The sequence below is a fragment of the Tricharina praecox genome, assembly GCF_024521635.1.
Source record: "Tricharina praecox strain CBS 144465 chromosome Unknown BZA05scaffold_28, whole genome shotgun sequence".
Classification (NCBI taxonomy): Eukaryota; Fungi; Ascomycota; class Pezizomycetes; order Pezizales; family Pyronemataceae; genus Tricharina; species Tricharina praecox.
In genome coordinates this window covers 342,121-358,037 of record NW_026250430.1, presented here as the reverse complement: position 1 = coordinate 358,037, position 15,917 = coordinate 342,121, and the positions used below count along the sequence as shown (strand labels likewise).

The window sequence follows — 15,917 nt, the reverse complement described above, 5'->3', positions numbered from 1 at the left end:
AACGGAGGGAATTGAGACGAGACAGACGTCAGGTGCGACATCAACATCCAGCAATACCTCCTAGAGTAGAGTACCTGAACCCTACGCAGAGTACCTCCCCCCCCTCCCCCCGCACACCGCACACACATGTCCACCGGTGTGGACTTCCCGGATCGAGCTGACCGAGCTCGAGCTCCACAGCACTCCATAATACAGCACAGCAGGGCACAGCACAGCGGGATCACACTCCGACGACTCTGTCGTTAACTTGCGGCGAACTGAACGCATGCAAGTGCAATCATGATTTGCCTTGTGGGTGTGTGTGTGGGGGGGGGGGGGGGGGGGGGGATGAAAAGACAAGACAGAGAGAGCTATGTACAGCTACATATAGCTACTTACAGTGACTTGCATACTTACACGCCGGAAGTTGGCAAGAGAGCCGATCAATCATCAATCGTCAATGCCAATGCCAATGCCAATGCGTGCGGCCGCTGCTACTGGGCTGGGCTGGCGAGTGAGATTCAGTGAAGTCAAGTGGTGGGTGTTCTCTTTTTCTCTTTTCGTTTCCGTTCGGTCTTTGGGACTTGGGTTTGGGTTTAGGTTTGGGGTAACCACGACCGACCGAGCCAAAAACGACAGTAAAAGCAACAGCAATAGCAACAGCAATATCACCAGCAATAGCAACAGCAATAGCGACAGCAATACCACCAGCAATAGCAACAGCAACATCAACAGCGTGGTCTCTACGTGGGATTGGGATGAGATGGCACGCACACACGACGCACGCACGCACGCACGAAGCATCCGGGGACCGTACTCTGTGTACTGCTTTTTTTCATATTCCTTTTCTTTCTCGTATGCGCGCGCGCGTGGGAAGTCAGTGGTAAGAGATTTCTGGGCTGCGGGCTGCGTGCGGGCTGCCACCGAACTGGCGGGGAAACGTAACTCGAAACTCGAAGTCAATGTGTTTGGCCAGCAGCAAGCGACTCCGAGTCTCCGACGCTCTCTCTCCCGCCAATCACCGCCGCAGCCCTAGAGACGAAAAAACTAAACGACGACCGCAACAACAGCACAAAAATATTCATCGTGCACTGGACTGGACTGCACTGGACTGCACGGGGACGTCGGAGGCAGAGCGAGCTGTCACTCCCACTGTCCCCGCCTCCGTCCGTACGTTCCGGGGATGGAGCGGGGGGATCGCGCTTGATCTTCCTCTTCGTCACTGACGTTTGTTTGCCAGCCAGCCAGCCAGCCAGCCCGCGCGCGCGCGCCTTTCCGGTTACGGATGCGCGCTTTTTTTCTTTTCTTTTCTTTTCTTTTTTGGTTTTTTAGTTTTTTTCTCGGCCTCTCGCGAGCAAACAACTGGCCAGTGGCCGGACCGGAGTTGAGGGGACTTGGACTTGACTTGACTTGACTTGACTGAGACGTAGAGTACGGTAGCTAAGGTGGGGAGGGAGGTACTCTACGGAGGCGGGGACGGACGACACGACACGAATCCTACATAGACTCTAGTTAGGCGTTGGTGTCGTGTTCGTCCGTTCGCTCGTTCGTCCGCTCCTGCCTGGGACGTGGGGCACGCACTGCGGCACTGGGGCGGCGCCTGTCTGCCTCTCTGGCTGTCGTCGTGCCTCCTCCTCCGACGGCGACGCAGAAGTTTCATACGCCATAGTTGGTTGTCTCGTACTGGTTAGTACAATAGCTGAACCGGCATTGGTGATGTTCCTGGATGGATACCCACGGACGTGGGGGGAGGGGACTCAGGGAGGGGAGTAGCTAGCGTGGATCGAGGGGAGAAAGAAGCCCCAGCTATGCTACTAATTAGTAGCTAGCATGGATCCGCCCGGCGAGCTGCTTCGCGTCTATCTAATAATCCTATCCATAAGGCGAATGCTCGAAACGTAGATCCGAAACAATAAGCAATTGTTACTCTACCTCGTTTCCCCCGCCCCGCCCCGCCCAATTGCTGTCTTGAGTCTTGACTCTGCCAACTAACTACTATCTCGACACTGCCGCCTCGCCTCGACTCGACCTCGGTCTTGCGGTCGGTGTAATCGGAATCGGATCGCCATTCCCTACCGGTGTGTGGTTAACTCCGTAGGTTCCGTAGGCATTCAGGTATGTAGCTGCTGTTCTTGCCTCTGTCTCTGGTTCGGGAGTACGGTGCAATCGACAAAGATCTACCTACACGCCTAGTACCTACCCAGTACCTACCTACTGCTTCCACTCGGGCGTACATGTACTCTACACCGCAAATCTAAAGCCTTGCGATGATGGATGGATGGATGGATTCATGTGCCGTGGGTCGAACTCTACTCTACTCTACTCTAGCTAGGCACGGATGTAGAGCTCAGTCGGTCGGTCGGTATGCAGCGCTCACCGGACTGCTCAAACTGGGTAGCTAAGGCAAAGTATGTGAGTTTGTGAGAATGTGAGAACTCTTGGTAGTAGCAGTGGAAAACTAGCTCTCGGGCCAGCCAATTGATACCCAGCGCGGCTGTTTTTGTTTCCTCTCGTATCCAACACCCGGCTGTCTGACGTTGCTGCGTGCGGCGTGCAGGCTCGCATATCAAGATCATTGTTGCCGCCGCGGATCGGACTCCGTGTGGGGATTGATTGCGTATGTGTCGTTTCGGTGCCGGTGTCGATTCGTTGTGGATGTGTGGGTGGGTGTGGGGATGATAGGATACCTACCGTACCTATGCGTGTGTATGTGTAAGGAGGATAGGATAGGATATGTGCCGTGTCGACCTTTCAGGCTTTCATCTCACGATGCCCCGCTTTTCCCCCACTCAGTCTCACTCCCAGACGAAACGCGGGCAGCAATAGAAACATTGATACTTATCGCGGTGCCCATGTATGTACGTACATACTTGTTCCTGACTGGACGAACGGTGGAGCTGTCAGTAGTAGTTAGTAGCAGTAGTAGTAGTGGTTAGTGGTAGGATGTAGTAGTGGTTAGTGGTAGGATGTAGTAGTGGTTCGTCCGTGCGTGAAGCTGCCTCTCACCTTGTGTTTCACTCCACCCTCCAACAGCTGGCCTTGCTGCTGTAGAACTGACCGGATTGCAGTAGCTGGGGCGGGACTTTTCCTTTTTTTTCTTCCTTTTTTTTCCCTTTCTCTCCTGGCTGTGTGGTGAGTACCAAGTACGGTACTTACTGTACTAAGTAAATATTTTCCTTCCTTCCCTTGATGGCAACCTACCGGAACCAAGGCGTCGGGTCCGATTTTATGCCCAATCGCAGGCGCAGGAGCTGATGCTGCAGCATTAATGCCTTTGCCTGCAGCGCGTGGTGGTAAGGTGGGTGGTTTGCAAGACCGAGCAGAGAGCCCTGGCCACGCACAACCCACCCCCGGTTCAGCAGAAGCGGTTGCGAAGTTCGCCAGCAGACGAGGTACATGTCAATGACGACAACTATACCCACTACTAACTAACTAGGCACGCGCGATGTCTCTCTCGCTGCGACAGAGTACAGTAGAGTAGAGTAGAGTACTCTATCGTGTTTGCGGTTGCGGGCTTCCGAGGCGGGCCAGACTCCCCAATCCCAAATCCCTACCACCCCACCCACTACGCTGTTTGTATTGTATAGTACATGGCTCCCCCAAAGCTCAGCTCGAGATTCGAGTATTTATACCCACCATCTCCTCCTGGTTGGAAGCTACTATCTCACCCCATCAACATCAACATCTTCAACATCAGCGAATACAGCCTGCAGTATCCAGACCAGACCTCAATCCCCCAATCCCAATCCCAATCCTAATCCCTCGATCACAGTCCAATCCTCTTCCACAATTCACAATGGCTCCCCATGTGTCTCCCCCGTCCCCTCCCCTCTCGTCCTCCGCCTCCTCGGTAGCCAGTGACGATGGAGAAGTCTACGACATCAACGTCCCCTACAAGAAGTCGGGCAACTTTACCAAGCAGCCGGCAACGCCATACCCGGAGTACCTTCCGGCATGGGAGGAAGTGTCCTTCCCACCGATCCAGCCGTTCACATACGACGACCCCGCGCTGCGGGCGGACCCCAAGAAGCGGGCGCTTCTGACACCCTCGGTGACGGCAACCGACATCTCGCCCAAGATGGGCACTGAGCTGCAAGGCGTACAGCTCTCCACGCTCACATCGCAGCAGCGCGACGAGCTCGCGCTGCTCATCAGCGAGCGCAAGGTGGTGGTCCTCCGCGACCAGGACTTTGCCGACATCGGCCCCGAGGCGCAGCAGAACTTCAGCGACTACTTCGGCAAGCGCCACTACCAGCCCGTCACCGGCGCCATCCCCGGCTACCCCGGGTTCCACATCATCTACCGCGACGGCAACCAGGCCGAGATTGAGCGCTTCTTCGAGCAGAAGTCGACCGCGAACATCTGGCACCACGACGTCTCCTACGAGCGCCAGCCTCCGGGTTACGTCCTCCTGTGCATGCTGCAGTGCCCAGAGGTCGGAGGCGATACCGTCGTTGCTAGCATGACCGAGGCTTACAAGTACATTCCCCCCTCCCCATTACCTTTACTTTTCACTAACACCCCGTCTAGACGCCTCTCCCCCGGCTTCCGCGAGATGCTCGACGGCCTGAAGGCAACACACTCATCGCAGCGGATCTGCGACTTCGCGCGCAACAACGGCGGACTGTGCCGCAAGGACCCGGTCAAGTCGCTGCACCCGATCGTGCGGGTGCATCCGGTGACGGGCGAGAAGTCGCTGTTCGTCAACGACGAGTGGATCACCGGCATCCAGGGCTGGAAGCAGAGCGAGACCGAGTGGCTGCTCAAGTACCTCATGGACCACATCTCGCGCGGCCACGACTTCCAGGTCCGTCTCCAGTGGAAGCCAAGGACCGTCGTCATGTTCGATAATAGGAGCACTTGCCGTGAGTTTTCATTCCCGCTAGAGGAAGGAGTAGGGGATAGAAAGCTGATGCAAAATCCAGATACCGCCACTGTCGACTACGATGGCGTCTACGAGAAGGAGCGACATATGTTCCGCCTCGCCAGCATGTGCGAGAAGCCCATCTGCGTCGGCGACATTGAGGAGCCCGAGAGCCAGGAGTAACTAAGCCTCGGCTCGAAGAGGCCCCCTTCCTGCCTGTACATGATGTCGTCGCTCTCGGGATAAAGGCGTTTGTTTTGCTTTCTTTTCTTTTCTTCTTTCTTTTTTCTGTGACTCTAGGTTTCCTTCTGTTTCTGTTTCTGTTTCTGTGGCTGTTTCCTCTTCTTTCTCTCTTTCGTTTTTGTAACCTTGGGATGGATTTGTGTTTGTGTTTGTGCTTGTGCTCGTGTTCGATATCTATGGCCGGTCTTTTGTGGATTGCGATTTGGTGCGATTTGGTGCGATTTGCTTTTGCTTTTGCTTTTCTTTCTTTTGTTTGGTACGGGTCGGGTACGGGACGGTACGACTGGCGGTGGCCGGTGAGGGGCCGAGAGGTGCTCGTTGTACACAGTTGAATCTGATTTTACTACTTGAAGTCGATTTTTTGCTTGCTGTGACGGCGGCTGAGAATTGCCGCCGCCGAGCGGGGCGACTACAGGCTACATATGAGCTCGGCAATGAAGCCCCGCATTCAATCTTCGAGGCCCTCCGCCAACAAAGAAGCCGATTTCCGTGCTCCGACTATCCCGAATCCCGAACCCCGAATCCCGATCGCAACACCCCGATCGCAACATCCCTCTGCCCTGCCACTCTCTCTCCCACTCTCTCTCACACATACACACACACACTCTCTCTGTCTCTCTTGTTGTCGATACTCCACCCCACACCCCCCAAATGATCTACCCTTTGCTTTTTTCTCTTTTCCTTTTCTTTCTGTTGATCCTCACCCATGCCCACGCCCATGCCCATGCGTGCATCGACCGACAACAATCGCTCTCCAAGATACTCGTACACGCATCCTTGCTCTATGCAGCTGCTGGCTGCTATATACTAGGTTTGCCACAGATCCATGGCCACCCAGCCAGCAGGGCCAGCATGGAGGCGTGTCACTGTCTGTCAGCCTTCGGAGTTTGGGATTTGGGTTTCGGGCTTTGGATGGGTGGGTGAGGTTGTTGCGCGGTCTGCGGACCATGGGCTGTGTTGCGTGGCAGCCGCTCGTCGCTCGTCGTGTTGCGCGCATAGCGGTACGAGTGGAGGTATAGGTGAGTTACGAGGACGGGCGGGCGAGGGCGGGGGCGACGGAGATGGAGACGGGCGGAAAGCAGTGGGCACGAACCGAAGCATTGGGCACTGGGTAGTGGGCACTGGGCGGGGCTGCAATGTAGCCGCGCTCCTTCGCCGTCTGTAGCTATAGCCTACTACGGTATGATGAGTGATCGCTCCGGCCACCGAGCCTCCACAGTATGTGACAAGTAATCACTCCAGCTACCGAACTACGCGCACTGCGCAGGAGGCCGCTCGAGACTCGAGACTCTGGAGTCGTCACTCGACAGTCCGATTGCACGCGGCACGCCTCCCTCTCGCCGCCGACTCCGCACCACGCCGCGAGCCTTGCTGCGCGCCACCCTACTCTACACGCATCGATCGTAGAGTGCGGTATGTAACTTTCTACTCTACAGACAGCTCACAGACAGCGACTCAGCGGCGCGGGCACACCGCACACCGCACACCACAGACCGCAGACCGCAGACCGCACTCCAACCTACAACCTACAACCTACAACCTACAGCAGTGAGCATTGAATAGTGAGCACTCCTCCCCCTACCTCCGCCTCCCACGATCACCACCACCGTCCACCTCCGGCAGCCACCCTCCGAAGTTCGAACGGCAAGAGCTGATCCGAGGCGCACGTATATAGCTACAGTACAGTACTCTACGCGTGCCAACCACGTATGTATCGTAGAGTAGTAGTCAGCTAGCTAGCTAGCTAGCACGGAAGCCTCGGCCGATCCATTCACGACGACACTCTCGAGTCTCGTACTCTCGTACACCCCGCGCGCCATGCAGTAACTATTGCAGCATCGTCGTCGCGTGCAATCGATTCGATTCGCCCCACTACCACTATTCTACTCTACTGACTGGACTACTGGTAGGATTAGTAGTAACTCGCCGCTGACTTGCCTTCCATCCGAACTCGCAGTCAGCCCCACCACCCACCACCACCCACCGCACCAGCACCCACCAGCACCAGCAGTAATCCCTATAGCAGCGATCCTATACCCCACCTTCCCACCAGTTTTTTTTTAGGCTTTTGTGTGCGTGCGTTGCGTGCGTGGGCTCGATAAGATACGCTGCAGTGTACTGCATGGCGACGTCAGAAAAGGAAAGAAAGTTCACCAGGGATGAACGGTGGAAAAAGCAAGTCCAAAAAAGAAAAAGGAAAAAGAAAAAAAGAAAAATCCCTGCATCGACAAAGATTCGGCGTTTGCAGCAATTGGTGGGTGGTGGGTGCGCAGGCAGGGGCGAGGCGAGGCGAGGCGAGACGAACTGGCGAAGGGGAGAGAGGAAAACGGATGGACTCAACCGAGATCCGCTTCGGTGGTGCTCGGTGAAGCTGTGGTGATTTGAGCGGCGGTCGGTGCTCGGTGAAGTTTTGTGCTTTGAGCGGCGATCGGTGAGCAGTCAGCAGTCAGCAGTGAGCTGTGAGCTGTGAAGTGAGCAGCCGCTGCAACCGAGACGTGAGGTGGAGGTGGAGAACCTTGCCCATGCCCATGCCCTTGCCCTTGCCCTTCCTTGCCCTTCCTTGCCCGCCCTGTCCTATCCTGTCCTATGTATCCTGGAAGCTGACGGCGACGTTTTGTCTTTTGTCTTTTTGCCTTTTTGTCTCCCAGGCCACGAGAGCTGTATGTCACTAACTAGCCTGTATGTAGGTAGCCTGTCATACATAGCCTGTAGCCTGTATAGTAGCGTGTCAAAGTGACAGCTTCGAAGCGTTCGAAGCTGTCGAAGCGTCGATCCTATCACTGATCACTGCACTGATCCTGCACTGCTATGCTATGCATCGTCCTGTATGTCCGTCTGTATGTACTATCATATGTGCGGTCGGTGCAGCATCGTCATGCGTAGACTATCATGGTGAGTGGAGTGTGTACTCCCACCCCTCCACCCCACCACCGCCCGGAATAGCGCGGAATGGCGAGGAATAGCGCGGGCGAACCAACCAAAGCGTTTGCAAAAGTCTGGCTGGCTGGCTGGCTGGCCGGCGACGCCTTACAGACTACTGACTAAAACGTACTGACAGGGCAAGCGCATGAGCGTCATCGTTGATGCGACCTTCAGATCAGACGAACGTCTGAACACTCCCACGCTCACACCCATGCATGTATATCGTGTCGGGGTGTCGGGGCGGCGTGGCGTGGCCGGCCACGGATTGCGGTCAGGACGGCCGAAGCTGCAGGGCTGGCTGGACTAGCTGGACTGGCAGAACTGTCAGGCCTGTCACTGTCACGCCTGCGGACAGTTACTCGAGCTCGAGCTCGAGCTGCAACTTTTGTTGATTGCTTGCCCCCCCACCACACAGCTCATCCACCTCCCCCTCCTCCTCTTCTCCTCATCTTCTTGCCTGCCTGCCTGCATACGTTCGTACATTCCAAAACGGACGCACGTGACCACACGACTGTCATAGTAAACTTAGATAAGACTAAAGAAAGACATATCACTGCATTGCTCCCTCTTCCTCCTCCCCGACCTGCTCCACCTCCTCCCCATCCTCATCCGCATCCCCATCCCCGAGCACGAAAGCAAACGGACCAACGCCACAAACTCCAAACCAATCCATTCCCATCCCAGCCGAAAGATCTCACCACACGATGTCCCTCCACACCGCACCCACCGAGTCCACGCCATTATCGGCCATGTTCTCGCTGCAGGGCAAAGTCTGCCTAATCACTGGCGGGAACCGGTACATCCTCCCCTCCCTCCCTCCCCTCTGCGTGTACTCGCTAACCCCCTCCCCCCCAGCGGCATCGGTTACGCAATCGCGCAAGGCTACGCAGAGGCCGGCGCAGCCGGCCTGGCCATCATCCACTCCTCGTCCAAAACCTCCTCCATCGCCGAGGCGCGAGCCGACGAGCTACGTGCAGCATGGCCGAGCACCGAAGTCGCCGTGTACGCGTGCGACGTGTCGGATCCGGTCGCGATCGAGACCACGACGAACCGTGTTGCTGCCGAGTTTGGAAGGCTGGATGTGGTCGTTGTCAATGCGGGGTTGTATTCGGACGCGAAGGCCCTCGATATGGCGCCTGAGGAGGCGCAGAAGGTTACCGCTGTTAATTACTTCGGCGCGCTGTATACTGCGCAGGCGGCGGCGAGGTATGTCTAGATGGGGTGGGCGAGGGGGTGGGGATGGGAGGATGCCTGGCTGATGGAAATGGGATATAGGGTCATGAGAGCGAACGGAACACCGGGGAAGATAATCTTCACCGCATCGATTAAGTGAGCCGCCCCGCGCCTTTCCTCCCTCCTCCCCGCTCCCCTTTCTAATACCCCCCAGCGGGCACATGATCCTGCGACCGCAACGGGAGTCGATCTACAGCGCGTCCAAGGCGGCGGTATGCCACCTGACGCGTGCGCTGGCTGTGGAATGGGCCGAGTACAACATCCAGGTAAACGCGGTGTCGCCCGGCTATATCGACACGGAGATGAACGACATCATGATCGAGAAGTATCCGGACCAGGTCGGGAACTGGCTCAAGGACTGCCCTGCCGGAAGGTTCTGCAAGGTCTGGGAACTTAAGGGGGTCTATGTATTTCTGGCCAGCCAGGCGAGCAGTTATGTCACCGGCGCGGATTATGTCGTTGATGGTACGTGAACCCAGTATGCATGGAGGGTTTTGGATAAGGATGCTGATGCGATCGCAAACAGGTGGTCATACTTGCCATTAACTAGCTGGAAATATGATAAGCATAATATATCACTCGCACAAAGTCCGCGTGAGCCGCTGTGAAGCTGTAAAGCTGTGAAGCTGCGACTGTGCGGCCCAGTGCCAAACCCCAAATCGCAGAATCTCATCGATCAGGGACCAACTCCCCATTCGGGAGAGGGATGCAGCTGCACCCTCGCAAGGGCACCGCTCCATCATGTAGCTCTATTCATGTAGCTCGCGCAATCCGGGAACCGCAGGTATGTATGAGGTATGTACCTAGGTGCAGGTGCAGGTGCAAGCTTTCTAGGCAAGCCGCCAGACGAGATCATCTGCAACCAAGCAATGAGGCAAGCAAGCAATGAGGCAAGCAATCAAGCAATCAAGCAATGAGGCAAGCAGGCAAAGATACCCCGCATCCTCGAATTCCCATATTAAATCCCCATATAGACTTTCTCGATGTCGTTGTCCAACCGAGACTCGGGAGTCGAAACCACTTGCCGGCCGGTCGGTCGGCAGGGCTGCAGCCTGCAGGCGCCTGCCTGCTGCAAGGCGCACTGTTACCTACTTGTTCAGTACTTGGGCACTTATGTAGGTAGTAAGGTACCCCAGGAAACGGATGTGCGGAACGTTTGAATTTGGCAGCTCGGTTACAGTGGCCTGGCAACGGCTGGATAGCTGGTGGGCGTCGATCACGAACACACACACCGTGCTTTTTGTTTCGTTTATTTTCTTGTCTTTTATTTTCGGTTTTTGCCCTTTCCTCTTCCTGTTCCGTTTGAGTCCGTTCCCATTCCGTTTGAGTCCGTTCAGTTCGAGTCTGGACTCGGACTCTGGATATCCTTCTTTCCGGCGGGGTCGGTGGATTAATTTTGCGGCTACCTAGTTGGAAGTGATAGTGTGGGGATGGGCATGGGCATATGCATAGGGATTGGCATGGGCATGGGCATGGAGATTTGCATGGGCATGGAGATATGCATGGGCACTGCGAGGCATAGGCATAGAGATGAACATGGGCACTGGTAGCTGGGTACATATGGGGGGAACGGCAGACGTCAGCCCGCCCGCGCTCGCTCGGTTTATGATTACCCCGGAGGCGGCGTGCAGCCGTACCGTACCGTAACTACTACCGGAGGTGTGCTTGCGACTTGTACCATGCGCGGATCACAGGTTCGCAGGTTCGCAGGTTCGCAGGTTCGCAGGTTCGCAGGTTCGCTGGTTCGCGGGTTCGCGGGTTCGCGGATTATGTAGCAGGGCGGATGGGGATGCGGGAACTACGGTACTTTGGGCATGTATGTACCTCATAACATACATACTCACCTACCTGACATATATGGTATACCCCGGAAGTGAGTCGCGCTCGCGGTGAAGGTGAAGATGAAGATGAACGTGTGAACTGTGAACTGTGCGGGCGCTGGTACGGGAGGAAGGGAAGTGGTGCTGCCTCGCCGGTAATTACCGTTGCAGTGCTGGCCCATGGGGGGGGGGGGGGGACTGATGATACGCTGTGATGTACATTCCTACCTAAATTCCTTCCTTTAGGTACTGGATATGATGTGCGGTGGGCGCCCTCCCCCGCGCTCTCCTCCGTCCTTCCTTCCGTCTCCACCACCCCCCCACCTCCAAACCGACGTCCCGCTGGGAACCAGCTGGAGCTATTTTCCGCGTCGCAGACTTCTACCGTAGTCCACCGTGCCACGATGCAGACCGCGGACTGTCGGTAGGCAAAGAAAAATCAGCGGGATTGAGAGCAGCACTTCTCCTCCGCACCCGCCAGCTAAGACTACATATAGCCCACTCGATATCCCCCACGCTCCAGGAGTCCAGGGTGATTATGTGAGATTATCTCGTATCGTATCGTATCGTATCGTGTGAGTCCAACGGCCTCGGCGTTGCGGTTGCTGACGTTACTACGGTCCAGGAATTGTTACTCGAGGGGGTTGAGGATGAGGAGTACTTGCACGGAAGGTGACGGAGCGGAAGGCGACTGACGTGTCATGGCCCATGTGAATGCTGTTAACTATCATCTATGTAGGTGCATACATACTTTGCCTTCTTCGCCACGACGATTAGAAACCCTCATCATGTGAGCGGGCGGCCCGGTTCAGCGAGCCCTATCCCATCTACCTAGGTAGGTAGTAAGATGCGCACCTTGAGACATGGTGAAGCCACACGCCGGGGAATACTTATATATCTCGATTCTCAGCTGTACGCTATGCATCTCCAGATTCTCCACACTGTGACCACTGACCTATTTTGGGGTGACTCGTCACTCGGCTGGGCTGGCCCGCTGCATGCGAAACGAAATCGATCGCGATCTAGGAGGCGAATTGCAATCATTCGGGATCTCGATCAGATTCATCTTTCTGGATTCCGCTCGTCAACAGCTGCCCCCTCCTCACCCCCTTCCCCCACAAATCCATATCATAATAATCATCAGAGTCGTCAGCTTTCCCATCCACGGTTGCGCCCCGTTCCCCGTATCGGGGCCGTTTTCCCCATTTCGTAGATTCCTACGTACCCCTCTCCCCCCTCACATGGTTTCGTGTACATCGGCGCAACCGGCGGTGTGCAACGTGGGATCAGGATGTTGTTGCTGTGACTTGTGGGCTCGGACAGACAGTCGGACAGACAGTCGGACAGTCGGACTACCTAGAGGCTATGTAGTCTAGGTGGACGTTGGACACCGATCTGCAACACTTTCCACTCAACGGCATTAGGCAGAGAACTCGGGAGTAAACGTAAATAATAAAAAACAGAGTGCCGGGTCGTTTACCGAGACTGTGGGTCCGACGGCCGCTTTGTAGGCCTACGTACCTTGCACCTGGATGATGATGAAGTCAGCGGTGTCCCTGTTTCTACATACTATTTGGCATATTGATATTCGGGTTCGGCAGCCCCGCCACGCCCCGCGCACCCACCTTGATGATCTTCTGGCAACACCGATATTTCAAGGCTGTCATCGTTTCGTCGTCATTACGACGCTCAGGGATACAGAGGTAATCACGATGCTCCATTCGAGACGGATTGGCATCTGTAGCCGTGCGGTGGTGCTTGCGGGATCGATCATTGGGTTCGTCGGGTTTCTTCTGATCTCGATGAGCAAGCCTCAAGGTTCAAGCGGTTGCCCGCCCGCCAATGTGACCGTGATAGTTGGTTGGTTGGTTAGTATCACGTCCTCGGTCGAACTCATAAAGGGCCAATTGTTCCCGTAGGATTCTAGCATACCTAGGTAGATATTCGAATCGCAGAAACAAACAATACCTTTGCCCTGCCACCTGCAATACTCGCAGTCAGCCAGTCCTAACAACCAGGCCGCGTCTCGAAATATTCCCCATCGACGGAGCAACTCAATATCTATCGAAGCTTGAGGACGTCTAGAACCCTCTCCCCCGTCCCTCCACCTTCCACTGCACACACATACATACACACAGTCGTACGCTGAATCGACATCACCCTATATCATATTGCATCTCCCCCAGGCGCAGCAGAGGGGAAGAAGGGATGAGGAGCGTCGCAACATTCCTGTTATTTCTAAGCGTGCTCGGGATCTTCCCCGAGTCCACCGTCTGCCTCCCCAATTTCCTGAGCCGCGCGCCTGCGCTCCGGAGCGAGAGCTCGTTCCGCTCCTGGCTGCGGAGACGGCAAGACGACAACAATACAACTGCTGGCGACGCCGGCACGTACAGAAGGATCGAAGTTACCGGCGCTCATGCTTGGAAAGCTCCCGGACCGAATGACAAGTGAGCCCTCCCCGAAGGTGGAATGTTGAGGCCGGATGCTAAACACGGCCAAAGACGGGGTCCGTGTCCCGCGCTAAACTCGCTCGCCAATCATGGCTATCTGCCGCGCAATGGAGTCGTCGGCTTGCTTTCTGCGGCAACGGTCACGAATGAAATCTTCGGTAGGGATTGATTGCCGCCCCCATTCGACCTCGAGTGAGACGCTGAGATGGTATCCGAGCAGGTATTGGCATCGATCTTTCGCTGCCGCTGAGCCTATACGCCACCTTGCTGTCGGGCAATATTCTGTACGTAGCGAACCATTCTATCCCATTCAACCGATATCGGGGCCATATCAAGCGCGGTATGATGTATGTACTTATCGGTCTCCAGGACGCTATCGTGGAGCATCGGTGGGCCGACCGGTGGAACTCTTCTTGGACTCCTTGGCACGGGAAAAGGTCTGAGTGGATCTCATAACAAGTAGGCTTTTTTGTGTGTGCGCTGCGATCGATCGATCATGATGGCTAACCTGACACCAGATATGAAACCGACGCGAGCGTCACGCATGGTGACTCTTATCTATTCAATGGAGACGTAAACGTGAGTCTCTCCGCTTGTTTATATACGATGGCGCTTCGAGTTGTTGCTCACTCACGTGTGCAGTCCGTCCAGCTTCCGAAATTCAAGAAGCTGTTGTCCCTCCAGGCCAACGCGGCGGTTCCGAACTGGACTCTGGACGTGATGTATGTAGTTTCCACGCACCTTCCAGCTTCGTTTTTCGCGTCCAACCTAACCCAACCTACCTATGCAGGAATATCCACCGCAACTACACGCTCCAGGACTCCATCTCCACCAACCCCTACTTCTTCTTCGGCCCCGTCAGCGGACTGCTCGTCAGCAACGCCGGCCACTGCTTCGTCCCGGGGATGATGGGCAACCACTCGGCGCAGTGGCCGAACGGGCGGGTGACGAAAGAGATCCTTCAGTCCTTCTTCGCGGTGCACGAAGACACGAGCACGGGGACGCTGACGCACACGCGGGGGCACGAGCGGATCCCGCACAACTGGCACCGACGGGCAGCGGGCGGCGTCGTCAGCGAGTACGGCAACGCGCGGTTCGCGGTGGATCTCGTGCGCATGGCCGCCTACAACCCGGCGATTCTCAAGGTCGGCGGGAACATGGGCACGGTCAACTCCTTCGCCGGTGTCGACCTGGGCGGCATCACCGGCGGTATCTATAACTCGTTCGATCTCCTCGACCCCGACATGCTCGTCTGCTTCATCTTCCGCACGCTGCTCGCTGTCGTGCCCGATCTGCTGCAGGGTGGCCTCCTCGGCGCTCTCTTGAATGTGGCTCTCAAATTGCTGACTACGACTCTGCTCCCCCTGTTCAATCCGAAGTGTCCCGGTATACAGAACTGGAACGGGGAGATGCTGGAGAAGTTCCCCGGCGCGGGCAGCAAGGCTGTATAAGATGATGTCGGATCGCTTTCTTACTTTCTCACCTTTGCAACTGGGGGGGGTATGTACAAAGGGCGACGTTCGGTGGTGGCAGTGGTGGCCATGGTAATGGTGGTGGTGGTAGTGGTGGCGGCGGTGGTGGTGATACGAACTATTTGTATTCTACGTACTTAGTTTAGCTGTAATTATTGGCACCGTACACAAACAATTCATTTCATTCGTATCGCTGGGCATAAGGCGTATACGTGGCCCGTGCTACCAATATGCAGAGGTCCTCCAGACTCAAGGAAGTTGCGTAGGACGGCGAGAGATCCCGAGTCACTTCACCCGACACTTTGTTTCGGAAATCAAGGCATCGGTTCGATGTGTCACGTAGGTAGGTATCTCAAGTGGAAGGAGGGGGTGGACAGTCTGTGGTGCCGCCATCCGCCAGTGGCTATCCGTGACAGGCAGATCCGATTGCCGGACTCCATTACTTTGGGATGGGGGAGGGTGCAGGAAACATTGCGGGGGTCCGCGGTCGCAGTGTTTCGGCCGAGTTGACAGCCCCAGTTTTGCGAGGGCTCTTTCGCCAATGCCGCTTCAGAGTCCAGGCCGAAAAGGGCGGGTCGAGAGAAGTAGAATACACAAGGTGAAAGAGGAGGTAGAGGTTAATCGTCTTCAGGCCCTTTGTGCGGTGTGCGATCCTAATACTTCTCACCGTGTCAGCATGTTCGCAAGTGTTGATGATTCTTCCGATACGAGAGGTATAAAGTGATGCACACGCCAGCGGTGATGATTCTTTTGCTGTGATATAGAGTGATCAGCGGATGCAAACACCCTGCACCCCGCAATTCCGAGCCACAGCGACAGCTGGCTGGTCGGGCACGGACGCGACCTCGGTAACTATGATATATCCAGGGTTTCCCGTATTCGAAAAGGGTCTGTGGCACCCCCCACCCGCCCCAGCAGCAACCAACATCACGGC

General features: G+C 55.9%; 3 protein-coding genes across 3 annotated transcripts; all 3 read left to right on the top strand.

Moving 5' to 3' along the window:
* The first annotated feature begins 3,528 nt into the window (after positions 1-3,528).
* On the top strand, positions 3,529-5,401 carry BZA05DRAFT_438742 (uncharacterized protein). The gene is made up of 3 exons (XM_051486507.1): positions 3,529-4,458; positions 4,510-4,844; positions 4,905-5,401. The coding sequence occupies exons 1-3, from the start codon at positions 3,776-3,778 to the stop codon at positions 5,024-5,026; spliced, it is 1,140 nt and encodes a 379-aa protein (XP_051336237.1). The 5' UTR covers positions 3,529-3,775; the 3' UTR covers positions 5,027-5,401.
* A 2,961-nt stretch (positions 5,402-8,362) lies between these two features.
* BZA05DRAFT_408950 (uncharacterized protein) lies at positions 8,363-9,809 on the top strand. Its single transcript, XM_051484756.1, has 5 exons — positions 8,363-8,804; positions 8,864-9,214; positions 9,284-9,337; positions 9,396-9,706; positions 9,768-9,809. Exons 1-5 carry the CDS (start codon positions 8,713-8,715, stop codon positions 9,785-9,787), a joined length of 828 nt encoding a protein of 275 aa, XP_051336236.1. The 5' UTR covers positions 8,363-8,712; the 3' UTR covers positions 9,788-9,809.
* Positions 9,810-13,269: 3,460 nt separating this feature from the next.
* BZA05DRAFT_448113 (uncharacterized protein) lies at positions 13,270-14,962 on the top strand (the record flags this gene model as incomplete). The annotated part of the gene is made up of 7 exons (XM_051487222.1): positions 13,270-13,508; positions 13,563-13,669; positions 13,732-13,795; positions 13,881-13,970; positions 14,030-14,090; positions 14,154-14,233; positions 14,302-14,962. The coding sequence occupies 7 exons, from the start codon at positions 13,270-13,272 to the stop codon at positions 14,960-14,962; spliced, it is 1,302 nt and encodes a 433-aa protein (XP_051336235.1).
* Positions 14,963-15,917: the final 955 nt, after the last annotated feature.